The 23,240-nt window shown below is 30.4% G+C and overlaps 1 protein-coding gene and 1 long non-coding RNA gene across 7 annotated transcripts in view; both read right to left on the reverse strand.

Moving 5' to 3' along the window:
- The window catches only part of LOC141460933 (sensory neuron membrane protein 2-like), a 37,908-nt gene that overhangs the window by 13,771 nt on the left and 897 nt on the right, over positions 1-23,240 (reverse strand). Inside the window, exons 3-5 of one of the 4 annotated variants that reach the window (XM_074141440.1) lie at positions 22,866-23,114; positions 21,514-21,693; positions 12,179-12,228 (exon numbers count right to left, since the gene is read on the reverse strand). Coding sequence is in view for 1 of the 4 variants with exons in the window: in XM_074141438.1 (XP_073997539.1) it covers positions 12,179-12,228; positions 13,970-13,995 (76 nt within the window). In the remaining 3 variants the exon portion in view is untranslated. Of the gene's footprint in view, positions 1-12,178; positions 12,229-13,969; positions 14,011-19,414; positions 19,787-21,513; positions 21,694-22,865; positions 23,168-23,240 lie in introns of those variants that run through there. The other 3 variants (XM_074141441.1, XM_074141439.1, XM_074141438.1) reach the window with 3 other exon arrangements.
- On the reverse strand, positions 1,026-8,916 carry LOC141460954 (uncharacterized). 3 transcript variants are annotated; one of them, XR_012462442.1, is made up of 6 exons: positions 7,010-8,916; positions 6,767-6,917; positions 5,659-5,877; positions 3,451-4,004; positions 3,058-3,351; positions 1,026-1,426 (listed from the first exon to the last, which is right to left on the reverse strand). It is a non-coding gene; the product is annotated as an uncharacterized lncRNA (long non-coding RNA). The 3 variants fall into 3 exon arrangements; XR_012462441.1 differs by having other exon boundaries at positions 6,767-6,914; positions 7,005-8,916; XR_012462440.1 differs by having other exon boundaries at positions 7,005-8,915.

Below are 23,240 nucleotides of genomic sequence, written 5' to 3' on the forward strand. Positions count from 1 at the left end.
ACTGAATTAAAATAAGTACATTGTATATAAATTGCGCTTCCTAACGGATTTTTTTTGAAACTATTCTTCTTCTATTAACATTTTAAAGAACAGACTAACTTTAGAAAGTGCATGCCTTTGCCATCTAGTGGCGCTCTTTAGAACTAGTAGAGAAAGTTTAGTTTACGAGATTTCCGCTAGATGGCATGAAGATGCTCACTAGTGAAAGATTAATCAATGCATATTTTTACTTTTTTCACTTTATAGGCCATATGTATGTTAATTTTTGTAGAATATAAGAGGCAAAACGAAACGCCAAAATTCTACCTTCATTAAATTTTTATTAAACAAATACTTCGAGCATTTCTTTTTTCTTATTTCTACATATTGCTTTTATTTCAGTAAGTTATTACATTGAACTTGAATCAACTTTAAGATTTTTAAAACCGCATTTTCAAATTGTCCTTGTTACTGCTATTGTATAATTGTTTATGCAATTTTTAATAGTACTTGTTATTAACTTATTATTAAGTTTAGTAAGAGTCTATTGTTATTATGCAGATTCTAAAATACTGAATCTGGATCCATTTTTACATTCCTCATAATGTTTGGAATGTAGAAATTCCACGCTTAATTGCGGAGCTGTAATACAAGTAATATTTATTGTTACGTTTCAAAGCGATTCAATAAAAAATTAACCTTTTTTTTTAAAAAAAAAAAAGAAGAAATAATCTATAACTTGGTACTTGAATAAGATTATTATTTTTTTTTGCAATAAGAGTTTAATCAAATTGAAAATTAAGAAGATAGAGAGAGGTTCATGTGAATCATGTAGCTTTTTTCAAATTAGTTTACAGACGGGTCTTTTTAAATTAATTTTCGTATAAATTTAAGACTTTAAACTTAATGAATTACCTTGAAAAATAGTAATATTAAAATTAATAAAATTGATTTTGCACTATTCATTCAAATTACCCCAATTTTCTATGAAATCACACATCTATTCAGGTAAATTTTGTTCTAGGTCAATGATAAACAAGTTTAAATTCTTTAAAAAATTATTTAATTGTACATATCAACTATTTAGTATTGGTTTAACAATGTTTTACAAGCTCTATATTCAATCCAAAACTTTGAACTTATCAAAAGAATTATTTAATTCATTAATTCAAATAAAAATTTATGTTCAACCTAATCTGTCTTTATAATTTATATTTTTGTAATATACCTTTAATTAGTAGTTTCATCTAAACTGGATATCGAAATATAGTCGATCAAAATACCGCTGTACACTTTATTAGTTACCTTTATAGCTAAAATTCGAAGAGAAAGTTAAGTATTCTTTCAATAATGGTGAAGATGAAATAACGAATTTCGTTGTAACGTTTTTTTCCAGAAGCCTCTTTGCTTGTTGTTCAATTTAGCTTATTTTTTTATCCACGTCATTCTTTAAAAAAAGAAAACAATTAAATTATAACTGAACTACGTCATACAAAAATTTTGTAATTCTTACATTTTATGCAAACAACAGCCCTAAATACAATTATGCTAGACATAAATAGAATTATTTTAAATTGTGGTGGGAAAAAAAAAAATCATAAGACCAAATCATATTGTTGAGCCGGTATTGAAGAGGGTGATCCATGATTATGGCTGATATAATCGCTCAAAATGCCGCTGGACATTTCATTAAATAGCTGGGTTACGCAACAATCAATGGACATATCTGATGCGACAACTTCTGGCGTATCTCTATGAAAGCAAGACTTCTATTCATTGGAAGTTTTATAATTTACGACAAATTTATTACCAATAACAAGTTAAAAATACGAGTTCTCATTTTTGTAATCGGAAGAACTGTATAAATTCTTTTAAACTTATCTTTTAGCCTTGAGTATTTAATTGTTTAAGTAATATTTCCACCATTCGTAAAGCCATTTTATAAGTACCTTCTTTTTTTCTCGATGATTTAACATTAAATTCTTCGGACGTATATTTGACCATAAATAACATCATCCTTAACAATTTGATCGTGCTCCAGACGAATTTTGCTTAGATTACTTTAAAAGATAATTTCTTCTGATTCCCTACATTTGAGTCATATTAAATTATTAGCAAACATTATACTGTTTTGTAAAACCATATATTACACATAAATGAAAACCTACAGGACAATCTAACCCAGGTAATCCCTCAGGATTTACCGTAACACTAACTTTTCTATTTAGAAAAAAGAAATACACCAGAATAATGCGTGTCAACAACGTAAGTGAAGCTGAAATCTGTACACCGAACTGATTTATCTCTGTAATGGTTTTTGAGGAGATGTTGGTTGTAGATGTTGATGGATAAATAACACTTTTAGTATCGGTATAGACTTTGTATATTTATATGACTGACTGCCAAGGACTGTATACTTTACACTACAAGAACAGAACTGACTGACGTGGCTAAAACGATGTGTACAATTAAAGTGCAAGACTTTGAACAGAATCACAGAATCTCCTTTTTGACTTTCCTCTCGTTCTTATATACATTCGCCGAGCCTCCCTTCTCTGTGTGCCGAGGGGGGTGTCTCTTTCTCTCTGGCTAGAGTGGGTGAGTGGTGGGGTTTCACTAGTTTCACTACCCTTACAATCTCCCTTTTGATGGCAGATGCAACCGGTAACCGGTCATGGCAGATAAATCTCTTATAGCAATTAAATAATAAGGAAAATATATTTAAATAATCGAAAATTCAATAAATAGGAGGTTTAAAGTTGAAGTAGAAGCGCTAGAACTTCAGCAGGTGAAGTCGGAGATTTTTTTTTATTGAGTAAAAATCACAATTAAGAACGAATTCACAGAGTATTTTTGTATATTTTTTGATTTATTTTAAGTTTATTTTAAAATAATTTAGGCATTTGATTAACTAATCATTTTCTTGAGTTTTATAAAAATTATTCTCTTTTGCCCGACCACTAGCTGACGGATTTAAATCCAAGCCATAAATGTATGTTACATGGTATAATTTTTTGAAGGTATTTATTGCAAATGCAATGACTAATAAAGTATTAGTGATAAAAGTATTAGTATTACCTAAAATGGTCCGGTATCCATGATTGTTTTACTTCAATCGTAGGTTTTTCTCCATTATCCATTTCCTGATCTATTTCATTTTTTTTGTCGGGTTTACGGCAGAACCGTAACTGTATAAACTCTTCAAACTTTCAAAATTCTGCCACAATCCGCCACTCATTCCAATTCTAAGATATATTTCTTCATACTCTGCAGAGTTATTTAATATTCATTCTTAATATACATTTTTTTTTTAAAGGATTTTTCATTTCTTTCACAAGCATTGATTCCATCCATGCATTAATTTGAGATATCCTTGAATCACCATTAAATAAAGGAAAATAAGATCAAAGTTATCGAACGGATTTTCGGAATTTAATAATATCTAATTCTATCAAAGTAAAAAATGATTACTTTTTCTGAAAACAGAGCAGGCAATAAAAAGACTGGACACATCATGAATAACTGAAGGTCGCCGGTTTGTTTGAAGTAGATATTTTCGTGTGACAATTTTTTTTCTAGTTGACTATTTTTAATTTAGGCGACAATTTTTATTTTTGTACTTTCCGGTAATCTTTGTCTTTTTTTAAAAAAGAGAATGTTCTGAGAATCAATTTCCAATACATTTTGTTTTTTGTTTAATGGTAAACTAATTCCGCCAAACGTATTTGGAATAAATATTATTGCAGTAGCATAATAAACTGCATTCTAAGTAAAACAATTGCAATAGTTTTAATATTAATGACAATATGCAAGGTTTTTTTTTTTCTTTTCTTTGCAATTAAGGTCAATGAAAAAGTTTCCTTTGTTATGACATGAAATATATAGTCTGATTCCTGGTTTTAGAGACCTTAATGTTTCTAGTGTATGCAGAAATGTGAATCACAATCAATAGTAACAATTATTAGTCCATATAGCACCGCACGTATGACATCTTCATGGTTTGAGTCGGGCATACAAAGCTCAATCTGAATACAATAAAAATATTCTTTTAGTGACACGTATTTAAACTCGCCTAACTTTATATTTCAATACAAGCTCTGGAGAATATGTGATGAAACTTAACAAATAGTAATGTTTTAAAGCTTCAGATGGAGGTTTTATGTATAATAATAATAATAATAATAATAATAAGGGAAGGGATTAGCTATGAGGTTAGCATACTGGACTCCCACGCGGAGGTCCCGGGTTCGAATCCAGCAGCTGACCCTTAGATTTTCTCTTCCTAGGAGCTTCTTACAGCTCACTGTCCGGTGATGGACAGTGTTGTCTGTAACGAGAGAACACTGTCCGGAGGCCGGCAGTGCACTGGAAAAAGCTCCGGGCGCTAATGACCTCAGCTGTTGATGCGCAAAAAAAAAAAAAATAACTTAATGAGAAAAGAAATCTTTACTTTTTAATTTAATAAAATAGCAAATAATATCCACTGGAGCCGAGGATGGGGGTTCAGACTAAAGTAAGAATAAATAGTAATAAGATAGTGGTATATTTAGTTTAAATTCTTTTGTCCCGAACCAAATGACTACTGTTCATTATTTTTGGTTGACTGAACCATAGTTTTAATAGGATGAAAAATTAATGCCAGTTTCAGTTATTATAAACTTTATTATGCCGAGCTTTAGACCTAGGGACTAGGTCATCTTCAGGGCTAATTTACAATATACTGAGAAACAATTCGTTGCAAGAACAACAAACGGTGCTGCCTAACTCCGTGAGGTTGCTAAAACACAGCTTACATATCAATCCACCAGATAATCTTGCATCTAAAGGGTTGGTGTGTCTTCTGTCTTGTCTATTGGAGTCCATGAACAGACAAGATAGAAGACACACCAACCCTTTAATGATGTAAAACAGTATATTGTAAATTAGCACTGAAGATGACCTAGTCCCTAGTTCGAAAGCTCGGCATAATAATGTTTATAATGACTGAAACTGGCATTAATTTTTCATCCTATTCAACCAAATATTTTTAAAAGATAAAAACATTTTTAATCATACAACAAAAAATATTTACAAGCATTGGGAATCAAGTTTACAAAAGGCTGAGTAATTTTCGTAAACCAGAGTAACCGAAGTCAAAAGAAAGGAATATAGATTAATGCTTGCGCTTACCAAAAAAGATTCAATAAGACCCAGAAGCGAGTTCAAAAAATTAACCACGTATTGTAAGTATCCCATATCACACTAGACTCCACGATCCCTTTGCCACACATTTCGTTCATGGACTTAATTCTGAAAAGCTAAGGTTAAAGTTTGGGATATAAGGTAGTAACTTTCTTCCAGGCGATTGAACTAATTATAAATTAAAGTAATTTAATATGAACTTATTGTTCCTTTACTCATCATCCGATGTTTTAATTTTAATTTTTTAACTTGTAAAGGCCGAAAAAAACATCACTTGGTAAAAGAAATAATTGCATAACTGTACTTTTGGTATGTAAGAAATTCTTACTAATTTAACAGTTCTTAAAAGACAATTTACTGAAATAGGTAATGTTTTTGTTTCAATAAAACGAAATAAAACACAAGAGTGTTTTACTAGCAAATTGACTTTTTTTTCCCCTTTATCTTATATAATGATAAGACTTCACAGGATAAACATACTTAAAACTGAATAAATACCTCTAGTAAACAAACGGTGATAATGAACAGAATATCTGAAAAACGATACAAGCAGGCCATTGTAAACATCTTGAATTCTATTTACAATTGTTTATTTAGTCTTAAGCTAGTCTGAGTCAGACGTAATTTTATTTAAGGTGGAAAATAAATTTTACAAAAATTACCAGCTGTTGTAGTACACAGCTCAGACTCAATAAAGCTACATTGGCTTGTCTGTTCCTACAAAATAAGAAATTATAAAACAAATTCTATAAACTTTGTGAACTAATTATGCTTACATGATTCTTATCAAGCTCTATTTGAAACATTAAACTAACAAAAGTTGAGTTCTAAAAAAAAGACGTATAGAACATTAATTCAATAACTTTTCTGATCAGTATTTTTAAAATATTTACTAGAGTAATATTATAAGCAATTAAGCGATAAGAAATATTAATAGAAAGATAAAAATTCCAATTCAAAACGATGGAGCATGAAGTTGCCATAAGTCACAGATAAAAGAATTTGTAGAAGTCTTTAAATATTTGAAAACGAATTATTTAAAAAAATTACTGTTTCCTTAATATTACTAGTTTAGAAAATTCAAATATGTTACTTAATTGCGTATAAAGAGTATAGTTTGCTTCATTTTCTCAGACATTGCATAAACTGATAGCTCACTTGAAACATGGCATTCTAGCAATGATTTTTAATGTACCCTAGGGCTTAACAGTACTCGAAACTTGTTCTCGTGCTTAGTACGTTTTTGGCTACATCCAAATATATAGTACAGAGTCCTGAAAATAAGCAGGAGTATTGTTGTAATGTAACTTATGAAAAACCATTTAAATAAAATTATAGAATTTCCAACGATTATTGTACCGTTTGATAATAATCGTCACTTTCGCTATGTACAATTAGACTGTAACGGGATTTCCGTAATGAAAACAATAGAAAAAGAGTTAGCCGAATCTATTACTACATCGTAACTTTTGGAATTATCCTATTATTATAAATTTTACTTCCACAGTTCAATGCTTCTTTATTGATCAAAGCAAATAGTAGTATGTCAAAAAACATAACAGTCATGCAATTAATAAATCTGGTTTTAACTCTTAAAAAGACTTACCACTATTTACGTGAATATATTCCTTGCAACGTAGAATGTTTACTGAGAAGTATTTAATCACAAATATTCAACATGTTTTACTCCAATGTAACCTTTTTTTTTTTTTTTTTGAAGACGTTCAAAATTCTATTTTAACATTACTTCCTTCCTGCTAATACAACAAAAGCTCATTTGAGGTTGGAGTTTTACTGAAATGGCAATTTTAGTTTAAAGCTTAAGCCCTGCTCTTAAGAAATACCTTACAAATGCTTTTCCTGGCATGTTTCAAGTAATTGTTAACGATCTACATGTGTAAGATAGGCGTAAGAAGTTTGTTAAAAATATTCGGAGTCATTTTCGATAAAATTAAATTTTTGAAATCGCTGTTTTTTTTTAACCGCATGTTTATTGTTTCCCTGACCGGTTTCGGAACTTTCATCTATCATTGGATGTTCATAAATCAGATTTGAGGCAGAAAACTTGCCTACGATCAACATGCCCACCATACACTACACTTGCTGACTGAGTGATGGAGGTTATATGGTATGCATGAGTGTTACTCAATATGATAATGAACACATTCAAAATAAAATAAAAAAATATTGAAATAAACTTCATTAAACCTTATACACTATATTTAAGAGTTCCGTATGTTTTTTGGATAATTAATGTTTCGAGATTGTTGAAGCCGTATTTTATGAGAGGGGCGAATTTTAGCGGAAAAAACTGAATTTATACTTAGTTCATTCATATTGGAAAATAATTTATTATAATTTAAAAAAAGAAAGAAAGGAATAATCTTGTGTAAAGAGATGACTGGGGGGGGGGGGAGGAATTCCTAAAAAAGACAAGTGGTTTAGAACATCAGAATTGGCAGCGACTAGAGACCTTGTCAGACGTTTCATTCTATGAATGTTTAACCTTAAAAGCGCACCAGATAAAATTCTTTCTAAATTTTCTTCTTTTTTTTTAAAGAAAAAAAAATCTGACGTCTCTTTAATACGAAAATAGTGACGTCTTTGGAAATAGATTATCTGAATAAATTCTTAGTAAATGGATTCAGTGTTTTATCGTGGTCAATCTTAATTTTTGAGTTTCACAGTAGAACCACTAGAAGAAGAAAATTGTGCAGAATCTGCCATCTTCAGTTTGATAGAAGGTGTGAAATTCACTCGACTCTCTCTTCTCGCTATTTATTTATTTAAATTTCCTTTTAAATTTGGAACTTCGTTCAGAAAAGTAGTTGGCTACAATATTCAAACTGCTAACATTTAAGAAGTCGTTCTTGAAAAATTCCTGAACAACTATAAACAAAATCTGTCCAGTAGAGCTCAGTATAATCTGTTCAGTTTGGACAGCCAATTTTTTCTCTACATTTAGAAAAATAAGTTACATATTGAATTCTTATTAAATTTAGTTGGCCTTAAGTCCATACATTACAAAGAAATAGAACTTTAGAAAAAAAGCACAATCATCCCCCAACTTTCAGAAGTCAAATTAATCAAATTTTCAAAGGAAAATGTTTCAATTAAAAGTTGTAGAACTGCTTTTATATATTGTTCTGTTTTTTGTTTTTTTTAAATGCTAATCCTAGGAAGCTTTTGGAAGACATTAGGCAACTAGCCACTAACTGTACATCGATTTTTTTTCAGATTACCTCTAAAACAGCTTCTACGATTTTTTTTTAAAAGAACTTATTGCACTTCTACAAGTTTCGAGATTAAAACAAGGTGACACCTAAATCGTATATAAAGTTTGAACTTACTGAAATATTTTTTTTTTCGGTAGAATAACTAAAGCACAGGCAGACCAGACACAGAGACCAATAATTTGTAAATACCACTTTTTTGGGGGTTCTCAGGGCATACCAAAACTAATATTTCCTATATTAATACATCGATAAGTTACAAGTTCGCAATACTTTCTCTTACCAAGTCTATAGTAGCGAGAAAGTGTATACAAAAATTGTATACACGCTATTTTTTGGACAAAAAATACATTTTTAAGAATGCAAGCCACTTATAACTACATAAATCAGTTGTAGTAGTAAGATCTTAGTGTGTTCACTCTAGATTTTGATATTTACTTTCAAATTACTGAAGTAAAAATGATAAAAAATGTTAATAATTTAAATAAATAGTATTATTTAAAAGTATTTCATGTTTATTATAAATTAAATTTAATACGCCACCTTTTTTTTCTACTTTTTTGAAACAGGTTTTAAACAAAGAACAAGAAAAAAAACCTCAAATTAGATTGTCGCTTCTTGGAGGTCATACATTCGTCTAGCGTGCTTGTCGCGTTCTTGTTCATAACTTTTAGACTTAAAACTGGGCTGATTTGCAAAAATCTAATAATTTTTTAGGCTCTATAAAAAAAATAATTAAAGAACATTATAAGAACTGATGGTGAAATAGATGAATTATTTGAGACATCATGAAACATCGCTAGATGATACAATTACAATGATATTTAAAGTAACAAAAGATCATGCTATCTAATACAGAAGATAACATCGATCGTAGAATTTTTTCCTCCCCATTCTTTTGAAGGTTAAACTAATTATACAGCTTAATGCATTTATTTGAAAAGACAAAAAACAATGGATGGTCTGCATATTTTTTATTTGTTTAGAACAACACAAAAAGCCAGAAATCAAAAATATTGAAGTCATATGAACAGTTGAAGCGAAGCAATAATAAGTAAAGTGCTAATTATCTTTATCCTATGGAAACTCGCCCCAGCTCTTCGGATACTCAATTATTCCAGCTTCTACAGTAGCTAACTACCATTTTACTATTCTGAGAACAGGAGCTGGACCAGTGAGGAGGAATGATTGTTGGAACATGGAATCTCACGCTAGTTTAGGATCTAATCGGCAGTCTTGAAAACTACAAACTTCGTCCAATCTGATTTACAGGGTGATGACACTTTGCTCCTAGTTTTTTTAAGAATATTAGATGGATCATTTATAAATATTTTATGAAAATTCTATTTTCTATGTAAAATGTATAGATTGGAAAACCTCATAATGCATTCTAATTATTAGTATAGGTCTTGTTTGATGCAGTGAAATATTTAACTTCAAATATCTGGAAAACTACTCGATAGATTTTGTTTATATTTTATCTGTATATAGAGACAACTTTTGTCTATAATTGTATAAAATTTCGTAAAAATCTTTAGAGTAGGAAACGAGATATTTAGAGTTAAATTTTAGTTTCGATTGATACAGTGAAATCTTGAACTTCAAATATCTCGTATGTACACGCATATAAACAGTTTTAAAGATAGTTGCAACTTTAGCTGTTTTATTATATTATTATAAAAATGTCACGTATTTTTGCATCATCATAATAATAATTAATTGGAGAAAAACCTTTTTCTTGGAATAAATTACAGTGATTTATTTTTATTTTCTTTTTCTTAGTAACACATACACATGTACAAAAACCCCAAAACACAAGGAGAGAGAAAAAGAATAGCGAAAAATTGAAACGCCCTTGACGTGCACAAAATTCTGAGAATATATTTCCTATCACATTATCCTACTATTATTTTTACAAGTTTGGCGAGTAAAATAAAACAAGCTGATAGCACTATAAAAAAAAGCTTGTTTATAAGAGAAAGAGAGGCAAGGAATATTGTGAAAAAGTATTGAAGAGAGAAAACGTGATCAGGTCTCACTTATCTCCAAGACCTAATTTCTCTTTTCAATAGTAGCTTTAAGAGAAAAAAGAAGAAGCTTTTATAACATATGATAAAAACTAAAGGGAAAAACATATAATTATTTTATGGTAGATTCGCGTATAAAAATAAAATAAAAAATTCTGCTTGCGTCATGGGTATCATTGTTTATTTATTTATTTTTAAACTTGGTCGTAGCTCAGGTAATCCCCAATTATATTATATAATTTCTTGCAGTTCTCTCAGTAGATGTTTATTTTCACATACCTTAATCTTAAATTAGTGAAACTAGCATTAGTTGCGTTTTCTTCATTTCTACATCATAATTTGTGCATATTCCTTTTTTTTTCTTTTTTGTTTCATTCCGCAGCTCTAGGGACCAAAGTTGACCTAGGAGGCTCTTTTATTAAGAGTCCTCAGGCCTCCTCCTTATCTCAGGCTCTTTTTCACCACTGGAAATCAAACTCAAAATCGTTTAAAGTCCAGAATCTACAACGATCGCATCCTTGATCTTACTCGCTGCTTGCTAGACTCACCCGGGGACACTTTCATACGCCTTCCTGGGTGATCTCCCTATTCTTTGTAAGTTTCCAGTTTAATCGTTCCAAATTTATGACTGACCCACAATTTGCTTCTCAGTTTCCCAGTTCCTTCTCAGTTGCGAATACTACATACATCCATATTCTACACCAGTAAGAAAATTTAGCTCATTTCTTCTTGGATGTATCTATACAGCAAAAAGTAGAGTCGTGGACGGAGACGACTAAAAAAACATTCTTTACTATTGAATTTTCAAATTAATCATTAAATATAATCGATGGCCTAGACCGCGAATCAAACCCTGCATTTTATTTTACGTACAAGCATTTTGTGTATGTATACTTTTTTTTAAAATCCTAGTGTTCCATCGATAGTCTTATTTTTTTATTGCACCTATGTATTATTTAGAAATGACACATTAAAAATTTAAATTTAAACACTGAACAATTGAATCCCTAACCGTTTTTTGATCGAGGTTCTACTGCACACGTGACATCCGGGCATTATAACCCCCATCTATCATAGGTATATATTATATAAAATTCAATCACGTATTGCGTAATGGAGTGATGATAATTTTTTTTATTACTAATGTATTGATTGATGGGTATTAAACCGTGTGCCACTAAAATAAGTCCGCATCCCAAGTTTGGCAATTTAAGCAGTAAGTGGCAAAGTCTAGATTTAATTGAAACAGAAAGGGCAAATTTAGAACTAGTGGCTGACAAATTGAGGCTTTTGGAAGTAAGATATTAAATTAAAAGAAAGTATTGATACTTTGATTGATTTATTACTCCAATTCAATCATTGATGGAAATTATCGATATTAATTAGTATACAATTTATCTTTAATTACCATTATTGGTTTTTATGAGACATTCGTCTTTATTGGCTAAACAGCAGTAACAGACCAAGGATCGTCTATGATCAACTCTTAAGTAATATTTTTTTTTACGTTAAGTTCGGCGATACAATAATAGTAACATTGCCCTTCTTTGGGCTGGAACGAAGGGTTAGAGGGGTTGCTCTGCTCTGGATCCAATTGATGGTTTATTAGCTTTGTGTTGTCAAGTCAGCTGAGTCAATACCATTTAACATCTCAATAGCAATTCAATTACCAACTTTTACTCTCCTTTTTTGTTCTTATAATATAGATATACTATATAGTGAGGGTATCAATATCAATTAAGAAGCTCAACTACTTACCTCGCAACTTTTTTTGTTGATATGCTCTCCTCCCTTTGTGACCTTTTGATCTGAAAGGAGAAATAAATTTAATAAAATATTTTCAACTTTTCTTCTAATCTAATAAAGAAAACTCTACACACTGAAGGGGCACTTTTGGTCGACTAATTTTCCTTAAATTTTGACTTTTACTTATACGTTTATTTCCAATTAATTTAATGTAGTTCGTACAATAAACTGAAATAGCACTTTAAAGTTTTCTTCCATAGTTTTCCTTCTACGTTTTGAGTTTCCCCAAAAGTGCCCTCATATGAATTTTCTGAGGAAAATATTTTAAAATCAAAGTTATACTTCTATAAATAGGCAATTAGTACATTAGGTTTTAAAAAATAAATCTTTGGAGCATTTTTAAGAAAATGTGGAAAATCAATAAAGTGACAATTGAACGATTCACTAAAAAAAAAAAAAAAGAAGTCTTTTCTAATTAGATAATGGCACCATTAAATAATATTTGTATTAACAAATATTAAATTTAAATTTTATGCCAATTTTCGTTTAGCAAACCACCTATACCCTATTCTAGAGAACTATACATTTCTCGCACATACTTGCATGCTTTTTTGTAAAACCCACTTTCTCGTTCTAAGAGTTTCTGCAAGGCTACAAAATTTCCCTTAACGAGGGAAGAACGAAATGAACAAAAAAACTTCGAGGAAACATTCAATCGCTGAAACTGTTTTACAAAAAGTTTTAAAATCCAGAAAAATCGCGTCACTAAATTTGGATACTAGAGGAAACGTACTTAATATTATAGAGAAACCTAAAGGATCAACCTACCAAGACTGCGAACATCTTTCTCTGGACCACTATAACAAAAAAAAAAAAGGTTCCTTACAAGACACGATCAACCTCTTGAGGACACTTGAACATGATGGCAACGACAAATTCTTCTGTGAAGAGATGAAGGAAACATAAAAATCACCATCTAACTGATTGCGTTGACCCTTCATTCGGCAAGATTTTAGATTCCAGGGAAGTTACTTGGTATTGGTGGATGATATAACCATCCCTAGAACCCTTCTGGATACTGATACTTCTCGCTTATTTTATATTGACGTCAGTGTTCTAGGATCTTCCAGCAAGGAAGGCATTTCCATCTAGGTTGATAGAAGTAATATATTATTTCTCAAGGGGGGAATAACAGACAAAAAACAATTAGCCAAAAATTTTAATACATAATCACGAAAGGTGTAAGAGTAATTAAAATAAGAAATTATAATCTCCCACATGCTGGTTTATATTTTAAAAATAGTACTGTCTGTTTATCTTACATTGAATTTTAGTGCAAAAAAGTCTATTAAATAATATCAAGATTATTGATCATTCCAGCTGAATCGAAGGGGAGATAATAAAATTGTATGGTTATCGAATTGGAATGGAATAGAAATGGAGTAAAATTAAATACCTACATCACTGAATAAGCCGCAAGAATTTAAAAAACAAAAAAAAAAGAAAAAGGTTTAATAACAGTGACGTAGTTTAATTTTTTATTAAGTAAATGTAAGCTAAACATTTGATTCGCCAAAACGTTTCGCCTAATTTATGCGGTAAATTAGAATTTCCATGCTTTACATTAAAAAAATATATAAATATTATTTATACATATGTATTGTAGGGATACTGTGGAAAACACTTTCTCACAATATCGTTGATTTTTTTCCCGCCATAGCACGCATGGTTTCGAATTTTCATCAACTATATTATCAGAAAGAAGAGATCCGAAATTTGTGATCAGAAATAATAAAAACATACCCAGCATTGAGGATTGAACAACACATTCAGCTTTGATACGCTTCTTGAGGTTATCGTATCAACTAATCATGAAGCATGATCTGTTGTTCATTAGAGAATCCTTTAGGTATTTATAGATGGAAAGATTTGGGAGAGATAAGGTTTTTTTACGTGCTACCACAATGTGATGACAGTATACCTATCACGTATGAGTCCTGAGAAGACTTCAGAACCCCTTAACTCTTTTATGTCAATTGCAAACAACAACTCCTACGAGGCCTCCTACTATATTATAACAAATATAGGTATCAAACAGCCCAGATTAATTCTAAACCATAATTCTAAAGATTAGTCCCTGAACTAATTCTCTCCCTCTTTTTGACAGCACCAAAAATCACGGAAATGAAGGGAGAAACTTGGTATAGAGAGAGCAGCCTACTTCCCTTCTAAAAAATTATAAAATTGACATAAATTCAAAACCGAAAAGAAGAAAATTATTTAAAAAGATTCAAATATAGAATGAATAAATATTCTAATAAAAATGAGTGAAGCACAAGTTACAGTGTAGTTTTTGCATCAGTAGTGCGTAAGATGAAAATTTCGCAACTGAAAGTGGCAATTCATCTTAGATTTATTGCTGTTTATTTAACGTGCATACATCCTTATGTAACTTATTACCAACAGCAAATACATTACTATAAAGAAGCAGAACAACAACAAGAAATAGTTACTGAAAATGAAAATATACATAATCTTTAAACAAAATTAATATATTTGTTAAAATCTATTCACAGAAAGCAGTGACAAAATTTTTTGTTTGAAAGTGTTTCAGTTCGTAAAAAAAAAGAAAAACATCTAAATCTGTATGAAATAGAATTGAAGAGCCCCAAGCGCTTATGGCACGCAAGAGTTGTAAAATAGAATTATTTTTGGGAAGGAGCCACTGCAAATATTGTTTGATGCTAAATAAAGTGAAATGGTGGAAACTAATTTGCTACTATCCATTTATTCTGTTGTTTAAGATGCCATAAATGAACAGAAAGTCAAGTGGATTTCTAAGGTGTTTCTCAATAATCTAAATTTAAAGATTTCTGCCTTGAATTTAATGTTTAATGTCAAATTCTAATGTATTTGTAATCGACTCTTTAAAACCAAAAGAAGTTACTTATCAAAAACTGGCTCATAGATTTGTGACGTAAAAGAATTATTCTTCCATAAAGAAAAAAAAAGAAAGCTAGAAATTGAAACAAAATTTTGAAGAAAAAAAAACATAAAAGATAACACGTAAAAAGGAATAAGAAAATGGATTGACGTGATTGAATAAACAATTTTTAGAACAAACACCGCACTTTTTACGTAAATACTAATCACATTTGTCGAAATAATATCGAAAACAAAAAACAAACAATCGAAATAGGAAGGAGGGGATTCAACATGTGATCAGCTCACCGATATGGTTTGGAATCCAAATAGCAATAGACGTGGAATTCTCACACAGAGCTGTGAATGGAATTATAATTCTTTATCATTTTTAGAGAATTACTTGACTATTTTAATAAAATTATTACTAAAATATAAGATTCTGTATTATACAACTAAACTTTTTTTTTTTTTTTGTGGTCTTCTATATTCAAGCAGATAGCCATTAAATTAGTACTTGCAGAGCAATTTAAACTACCCAGAAACTTATTGAATCGACCCAAGTATAAAGACAGCTCTAAAGAAGTGCCGGAAGTCATTATTATGGTCGTTTCTAGGAGTGTATAATTCAAATTAATGGGAATGAACTGTTAAGAGATAACAGAAATCAATTTTTGTGAAATCTTAGATGTATCTCAATTTTAGAAAACCACTTTTCCAAATTCAGTGGATCTAAATATATAGATATTTTTAGTGAAAACTGAAAATAGAAATTCGCAATATCTTCTCTTATGGCTAACAAGAAAATTTTACGAAAGAGACGTTGATTTCATTAATAAGACTAACCCAAAAACTTGAGTTTTCTCTCATTACTCCTAGGTTAATCTTTTTTGCGGTTGCCCGTGTTTCGTGGAAGGCACCTCCCGTGAAGGTTTACTCCGTGCACACTAACAACTTGGAAGGTAATTAGTAAATTTACGTCCTACTTAGACAGTAAAAGCAATCACATTTGCTATGCTTACTTCCTGAAGTGAATCACAAACGGTTATTTGTTAGATCCTAAAGAACAAAAAACCTGCAATGGGAACAAGAACAAATTAACAAAAATTGGCTGCAAGATTGACCATCCAAATGTTGATAATGAAAAAAAATGATTTCATCAAACAGCCCAAAGGTTTTCGACATGGTTGAGAGTCTGCATCGAAGCCTTTGACATTAATAGTGGGTTTGAGTAAAACGTATGAAGATTTGTACCCTGTTGTGAGGTTACAATCAGGTGACAGCAATGCCACCTTTATTCAGTTGCTTTCTTGATTCGTTTTTGATTATGTATAAAGTTTTAAAAGTGTTCATGTTAAATCTGTAATTAATTGAGGAAAGATAGGGAAGGGATTAGCTATGAGGTTAGCATACAGGACTCCCACGCGGAGGTCCCGGGTTCGAATCCAGCAGCTGACCCTTAGATTTTCTCTTCCTAGGAGCTTCTTACAGCTCACTGTCCGGTGATGGACAGTGTTGTCTGTAACGAGAGAACACTGTCCGGAGGCCGGCAGTGCACTGGAAAAAGCTCCGGGCGCTAATGACCTCAGCTGTTGATGCGCCAAAAAAAAAAAAAAAAAAAAAATTGAGGAAAGATCTTTGATTGAGATAAGTATTTTGTTTTCGACGTGGAAATATATTTATATTTTTAGTGCACAGTGGTGCAGTGAATTTAATCAAGTCATTTAATATTCAAAAATAAGCAAAGTAAAAAAAAATTAGTAAAATAATAAAAAAAAAGACTTAGTCTTGATCTGGACAGAACTTAATCTGCGTATTTCACATTTTGGAGATCACATCTATTTTTAATCAAGTTTTCATCAAAAAAAAAAGAGCGAATACGAAAACATTTCTTAAATAACTGTTCAATTAGGTCTTCTTGTTCCATAATTTGTAGAAAAAATGGTAACATTGTAAGTTTAAAGAAAATGGAGATGACGTTTCCAAGAAAGATGCAATTGCAATGAATGAATTAACTTCAGGCTCGAAATTTTCAGGCTACTAATCTTATTTAATTGATTCTTTACAGACATTAGAACTGCACAACATACTGATCAGAACTTTAGAAAAATGCTTCAACAGAATTCACATTAAATTAATTTTTTAAATAAGTGTACATAAATTTAAAAAAAAACAACTAATATTTGACCATAATTATCCACAAAATTAACAAATAACTGAAAAATCGGCTCAGGAAAAGTAACAAACTGGATATATTTTAACCATAACCATCAGATCTATATCAAACAAAAACCTCATTTTAATCAGAAACAACGAATTTAAACGAAAAAAAAAACACTTTTTTAGATTTATTGGGATCTTCAAACGCTTAATATTCCAAAATATGTAATTAATTCATACTTGCAAGATTTCCTAGAACATAAATGGAGAAACATTTCTGGTTTAAACAAAATTTTGTCCTTGGAATTGTTTAATTCAATCAAGTTTTTTTTTATCCATTTACAACCAGCAATAACTTATAATAATAATAATAAAACAACAAGTAAACAGGTATTACTCCAAGATCATGGTCAGTTAGAGGCATATGTTCTAAACTATTAATAGACTAGAAATAAATAGTTAAATAAATGTAACTGCCAGAACTTTACGATTAACAAGCAACATGTGAATAATAAAATGCAAAAATAAACGCTACAAACACAAATAAGAGAAAATAATAAAATGGCGTTTACCTACTCACACGACTTTTTCTAACTGCAAAAATTTACAATTCTATCTTATAACTGTAACAACAACGTAACATATAGATAACGCTTGGAATGAATAGATTATTATAATTAGAAGGTATGAATAACATTATTTGTGTAGATTTCTGCTCCTGAATTGAAGAAAGATAAAAATGTGTTGCTATAAAAGTCCAAGGTTGGAAAAAATTCTAAAACTCGGTATGTTCCACTCCTATCATTATAATTATTATTATTTTTTTTTCTCAATTTCAATCCGTATAAGGGCAATCCTTACAATTTTGGAGTTTGAATAAAGTTATTTGGCCTTAAGCTAGAACGTTCATACTTCCTAGTTTTTAAGAAAATATGCAAGTAAGAAACTCCAAAATTATGTAAGGAAACGGAAACAGTTTTGAATATGTTCTCACCAGACTATTTTATCTTTTTTTTTCAAAAAAAAAATAATAATAAAGAAATAAAACTATATAAATCGATTAGCCTTTATAAAATTGTTTTTATACATGCATAACAAATATACGTAATCTATTTTTGCAGGTGTTTTATTCGATTTAACCATTAACCGATTATCTGACACGTTACTTTTTAAAGATCGTGCTATTAACTAATACAGTTTGAACTCATATTGAATTGATTGAACCGCTTTTCTGACAGTTCTTCTTAATTCTGACAGTGTCATTTCATAAAAATTTGCTATAAACTAAATTGTTATTTTCTTGAAATCTTTACGCAATAAATTGTTCTGCTTACAATATAATATCGTGCATTAATTTAAGAAAACAAATGAGATACCACTACTAACGATACGAATCATGAGAATATAATAATTACACAATAAAGTATGCGAACAACTCAAATGACTTCTTACTCTTTATCAACAACAATGCTCGAGGTGCTGACTGTTAGAAACCGTTTTAACTTACTTACACTTCAAAATATTAAAAGATGAATTTCCACGGAAAAGTGATACAAATAAAAAATGTTATCTACAAGAAAAGAAAAAAAAATTATAGAAGGCATTTTGAAAACAAGTTAAGAAAAGTGAAAAATCCAATCAGTAAAGTGGAAACTAGCGTTTTTGGAATTTTCATTACATTTAATGCCACGTATATAATGTTAAATACACCAGGATGTACATCTTATTGAAAAGAAGAAAGGATAAGCATTTCTCAATCAAATTTTCCTAACTAAAAGTCCCATACCATTAGCAAGTAAGGTTTAAAGAAAATTGTTTCCAATTTTCGAGAACGTCTTGTACGAGTGAAGTTTCCTATAACGTAAAGTACTACTTCCGGATGAGGAATTAATTTTGAGTCTCACATACACACACACACACCACACACACAAAAGAGAGCACTTCCTAAAAAATCACTTCCTCTGACAAATATTTTCGGTCGAAACTCGGAATTGAAAATGTGCGAAATCGCAACCTAGTAAAAAAATAAATTAATAAAATTACGTATAAACTCACATTGATGACGAAAATATCAGAACCATTATAAATAAAGATTTACTATTTATTCATCAGAACAACAGCAAAATTAGAAGGAAAAAAAATTAGATAAAAAAAATTTAAACTTACCAAAACTAGCTCAAAAAATAGATTAAAGGATTACTTCTTCCGTTCAATCAAAAACACTAGGTTTTTTTGTTTTAAAAAAATCACAAAAGATAACACGCAAAAATGAATAAGAAAGTAAGACTGATATGATCGAAAAAGAATTTTTAAAACAAACAATGCACCAATTACATAAATATGTATCACATTTGTTCAAATAATATCGAAAACAAAGAACACAAAGGCAAAAAAAAAAAAAATTCGAAATAGGAAGGAGGAGATTCAACTGTGTGAACTGCTCACCGTTACGGCTGCTATCCGAATGGCAACAGACGCGGAATTCTCTTTAGACACAGAGAGCTGTGGAAAGTGAGGCCGGCACAAATCAACTGCTAAAAACACTTTCCGATGACGTCTTGTGCAATTAAAGCGCTCAACGTTCAAAGAGGTGCCAGTGGGGTTTTTAAATTTTATATAAGTTACTCATAAGACTTGGTTTTTTATTTAAGAATATAATATTTATTTTAGTATTTATTATTATTTTAAAATAATTTAATGTCCACATTAAAAAAATATTGGCATAAAAACAAATCTGGCCTGGAGCGTTTACTATTTTCAAAAGTTCTAAGTAACGAATTCCTCAGATTTTCTACAAACTAAAAATTTTAAGAACGTATCTACTTATACTAACATTACTCGACGTTTAATCCATAAAATGCAGAAAAATTAAACTATAAGGGAAAGCTAAATACCTAGACTTCAGAGCCCATTAAAATCTTTTTTCTTGTAGAAACGTTTTAAGCCAACAGATATTGTTATATCTTTCAGCAAAAAAGTAATTGAACTCATATTTATAAACTTCATGAGTCTGCCTATAGCCTCTAATATAATAGTTCAACTGCTATTCAAAATCCCTTCTGTACTAAACTTAAAAACAACAACTACTTGAATACATATTTAACTGGTAGTGCTAGATCATCCACGACGAATAGTGATCTATTTTTTTAAAGAACAAACCATTTAATGGACCAAAATAAAAACTTCTGCAACAATCAGGCGCTTTAACTGCTCATATTGTCTTTTCAGCCATAAGTACTCTGATAGAAGAAATAATAAGCAGTCAAAACCACTCTGATAATTCATTTTTTAAAAGCAATTCTTTTAGTTTAAATTAGTAATTTTATTTAGAAATGACTTTTCAGTTTAACCTCCATAAAAACTACATTAACACGACAGGCAGATTGTTCGACTATCTCTTCCAGAACATTCTTTGTAATGTTCAAATGGTTAGAGTTACAAGATAGGATTACCAAGAACCTGAGTTAGAGAGAAGAGATAAGCAGAAGTGCTTTTGGCATTTACAACCTTGGTTACCCTTCAGGTATTTCAGCCTAACACAAAAAACATTGCACTGGGAATTAGAATAAAAATCAGGATGGGTCCAGTAGAACAGAAGAATAAAATTATTTTGGATGCAGTTCATCTTGGAAATAGGTCTCACCCTATGACGGAATCTTAATCTAAACTGATTGTGAATAGATAGTAATGCAAAAACACATAGTGCCTATAAAGATAGCTAGCCACAAAGTAGTTTACAAAGTAATTCGAAGGGAGATTAATACATCGAGGGTATTCTAGCTTACGGTGCCGAGACCTGAATTACGACTCAGAAATCCCTTTTAAGAATAAGGGTCTTAGAAATGGATGATTGGGGGAAATACGTTTGAAAATACACAATAAGATAGAGTGAAGATTGGGAAGGTCAGGGAGAAAAGGGATAAGGGAATCGATGGAGGAGAGATTAGAAAAAAGGAAGGTGCCAGAGATGGTACGAATGATGGATCCCACAGAGAAACAAAATAAGAGGTCGACCGCCTAAAAAAATCGTAAGAGAAGATAGTTGCCATAGGCCTGAGGCAGGAACTCGGACAGGCTACAGACTTTCAGAGAGAAGCTTTGACCTGAATGGAAACTAACAGATTTGAAATCGTCGTTTAAATAAATAACATTAAAAAATAATAATTTTTTACAGAATTGCAGATTCACGCGAGTTAAAGTAAATAAATTTTTTATTACATTGTTATCCAAATTTTCTTACACAACTGAATGACTTGGCTCTTTACCTTATTTTTCAATTGGCAGATGGATGGTCGTTGTTTGTCATCATTAAACTTTTAAAATTTAGCTCCAATAGTTGTTAGCAAATTTCTGTAGTCTTCAATACTTTTATTTTACGGCACTTCATTATGAAGATTCACATCCGACAAAGCTTGACACTTCTTCACAAATTTTTCTGATCCACACTGGAGAACAGAGCAACATACGTTAAGAAATTGGTTTAGACATTTTAAAGTCCACTAAAATTGGAGTCATTTTATAGTATGATATGATAAAAAAGGTGAGATGAGTTGATAAAAACTTTCTCCAAAAAGACCACTTGAATTTTATACACAGAATTTTGTCATTCGTATAATCAAGAAAGATTGAATTGTTGCTAAAATTCTGACTTTGATGAAAATTCTACTTTAAAGAATGGATTTTCTTTTTCCGCTATTTTCTTAAAGATGATTAGGAGAGATGGTGGTTATTCTTCCCTCTAAAGTACTAGATCAGTACAATGTACAACTGTACGTGTTTTACGTCATAAAAGAATGTTTAATAAAGTATTTTTTAATTTTCTGAGATTCTTTTTTTCGAAAATACCACCAAATTTTTCTCTACACTTCGTAATTAGATCTGAAATGTTTATTTTTTAGATTAATTTTCTAGGGAAATCTGTTTTTTGTTAAAATGTTAGTAACAAAAAGTCGTATGAGTGGTCACACAAGATATTTTAATTCAGTTTATCGTAAAATTATAAACATTGAATTGGATAAACATTGCACAAAATATTGTAAACAATTTTAGTTTTAAAATAACCAAGTATTACGGGTGATATTTTTAGTTTAGTTAACATGTAGTAAGTATAATAAGTAGAAAAAAAAAAACACTGCTGGACAGGAAATATATGAAAAACTTACGAATAATAAAAATTAATTGAACAAACCTTGATCTGGATTTTTGTGTCCTTTTTTTAACTGTAATTTTTTTTTTAACCGTATCACCAAAATTATCATTTTTTTCATTTAATTTTGTTAACAAAGTTCAGGTAATAAGACTGCTAATAATTTGGATGAAGTCTGTTTTGTAGAGGTTGCTTTTTTTTTTATATAAAATCTAAAATTAACTTTTTTAATCAGATCACGTACAACATAACCAAATCTTAATATCACTCTCCGATGAGCTAGAAATCTCAAGATACATATTTACAAAACAAACCGGATTAGATTCCAAAATTTTCTCTTAAAGCAATTGAAAAAGTAGAAAAAAGTGACGATGGTGAGGTGAAGTAATTGTCTACTTTTTCAGACGGGCTTTACATCTAATTATCGATGAATTGACTTGGTTGAAGGAAGATTTTAAAAAAAGTACTTACATTACTTTTGCTGAGTCTTCCCTTCTTCAAGAGTTACGTTAGAACTAAGAGTATGATTCCACTTATCATCTGGTCTTCGTCTCGAAGGCCTCTTACGATCATTTCCATTTTGATAGTGCCCTTCCACCTTATATGAGGTCTTTTGCCAACCATTCTTTCACTTTACTTGATCCATTCCATGTTCCCTTTTCAAAATTTCACTTCTCTACTCCTACATCTCCTCACTCACGTTACTCCTTTCCCTACTTCCTAACATTGGTAAAGAGATGTGACAAAAAAAAACAACAAGAATTTTGGATAAATTACACTAATTTCTCAAATTTTTGAAGCTTTTATTACATTCACTACCTGAATGTAGTTGAGTTTTCTTGAATA

Source organism: Rhodnius prolixus, unplaced genomic scaffold (genome assembly GCF_049639745.1).
Source record: "Rhodnius prolixus isolate KJV_2025 unplaced genomic scaffold, Rpr scaffold_6, whole genome shotgun sequence".
NCBI lineage: Eukaryota > Metazoa > Arthropoda > Insecta > Hemiptera > Reduviidae > Rhodnius > Rhodnius prolixus.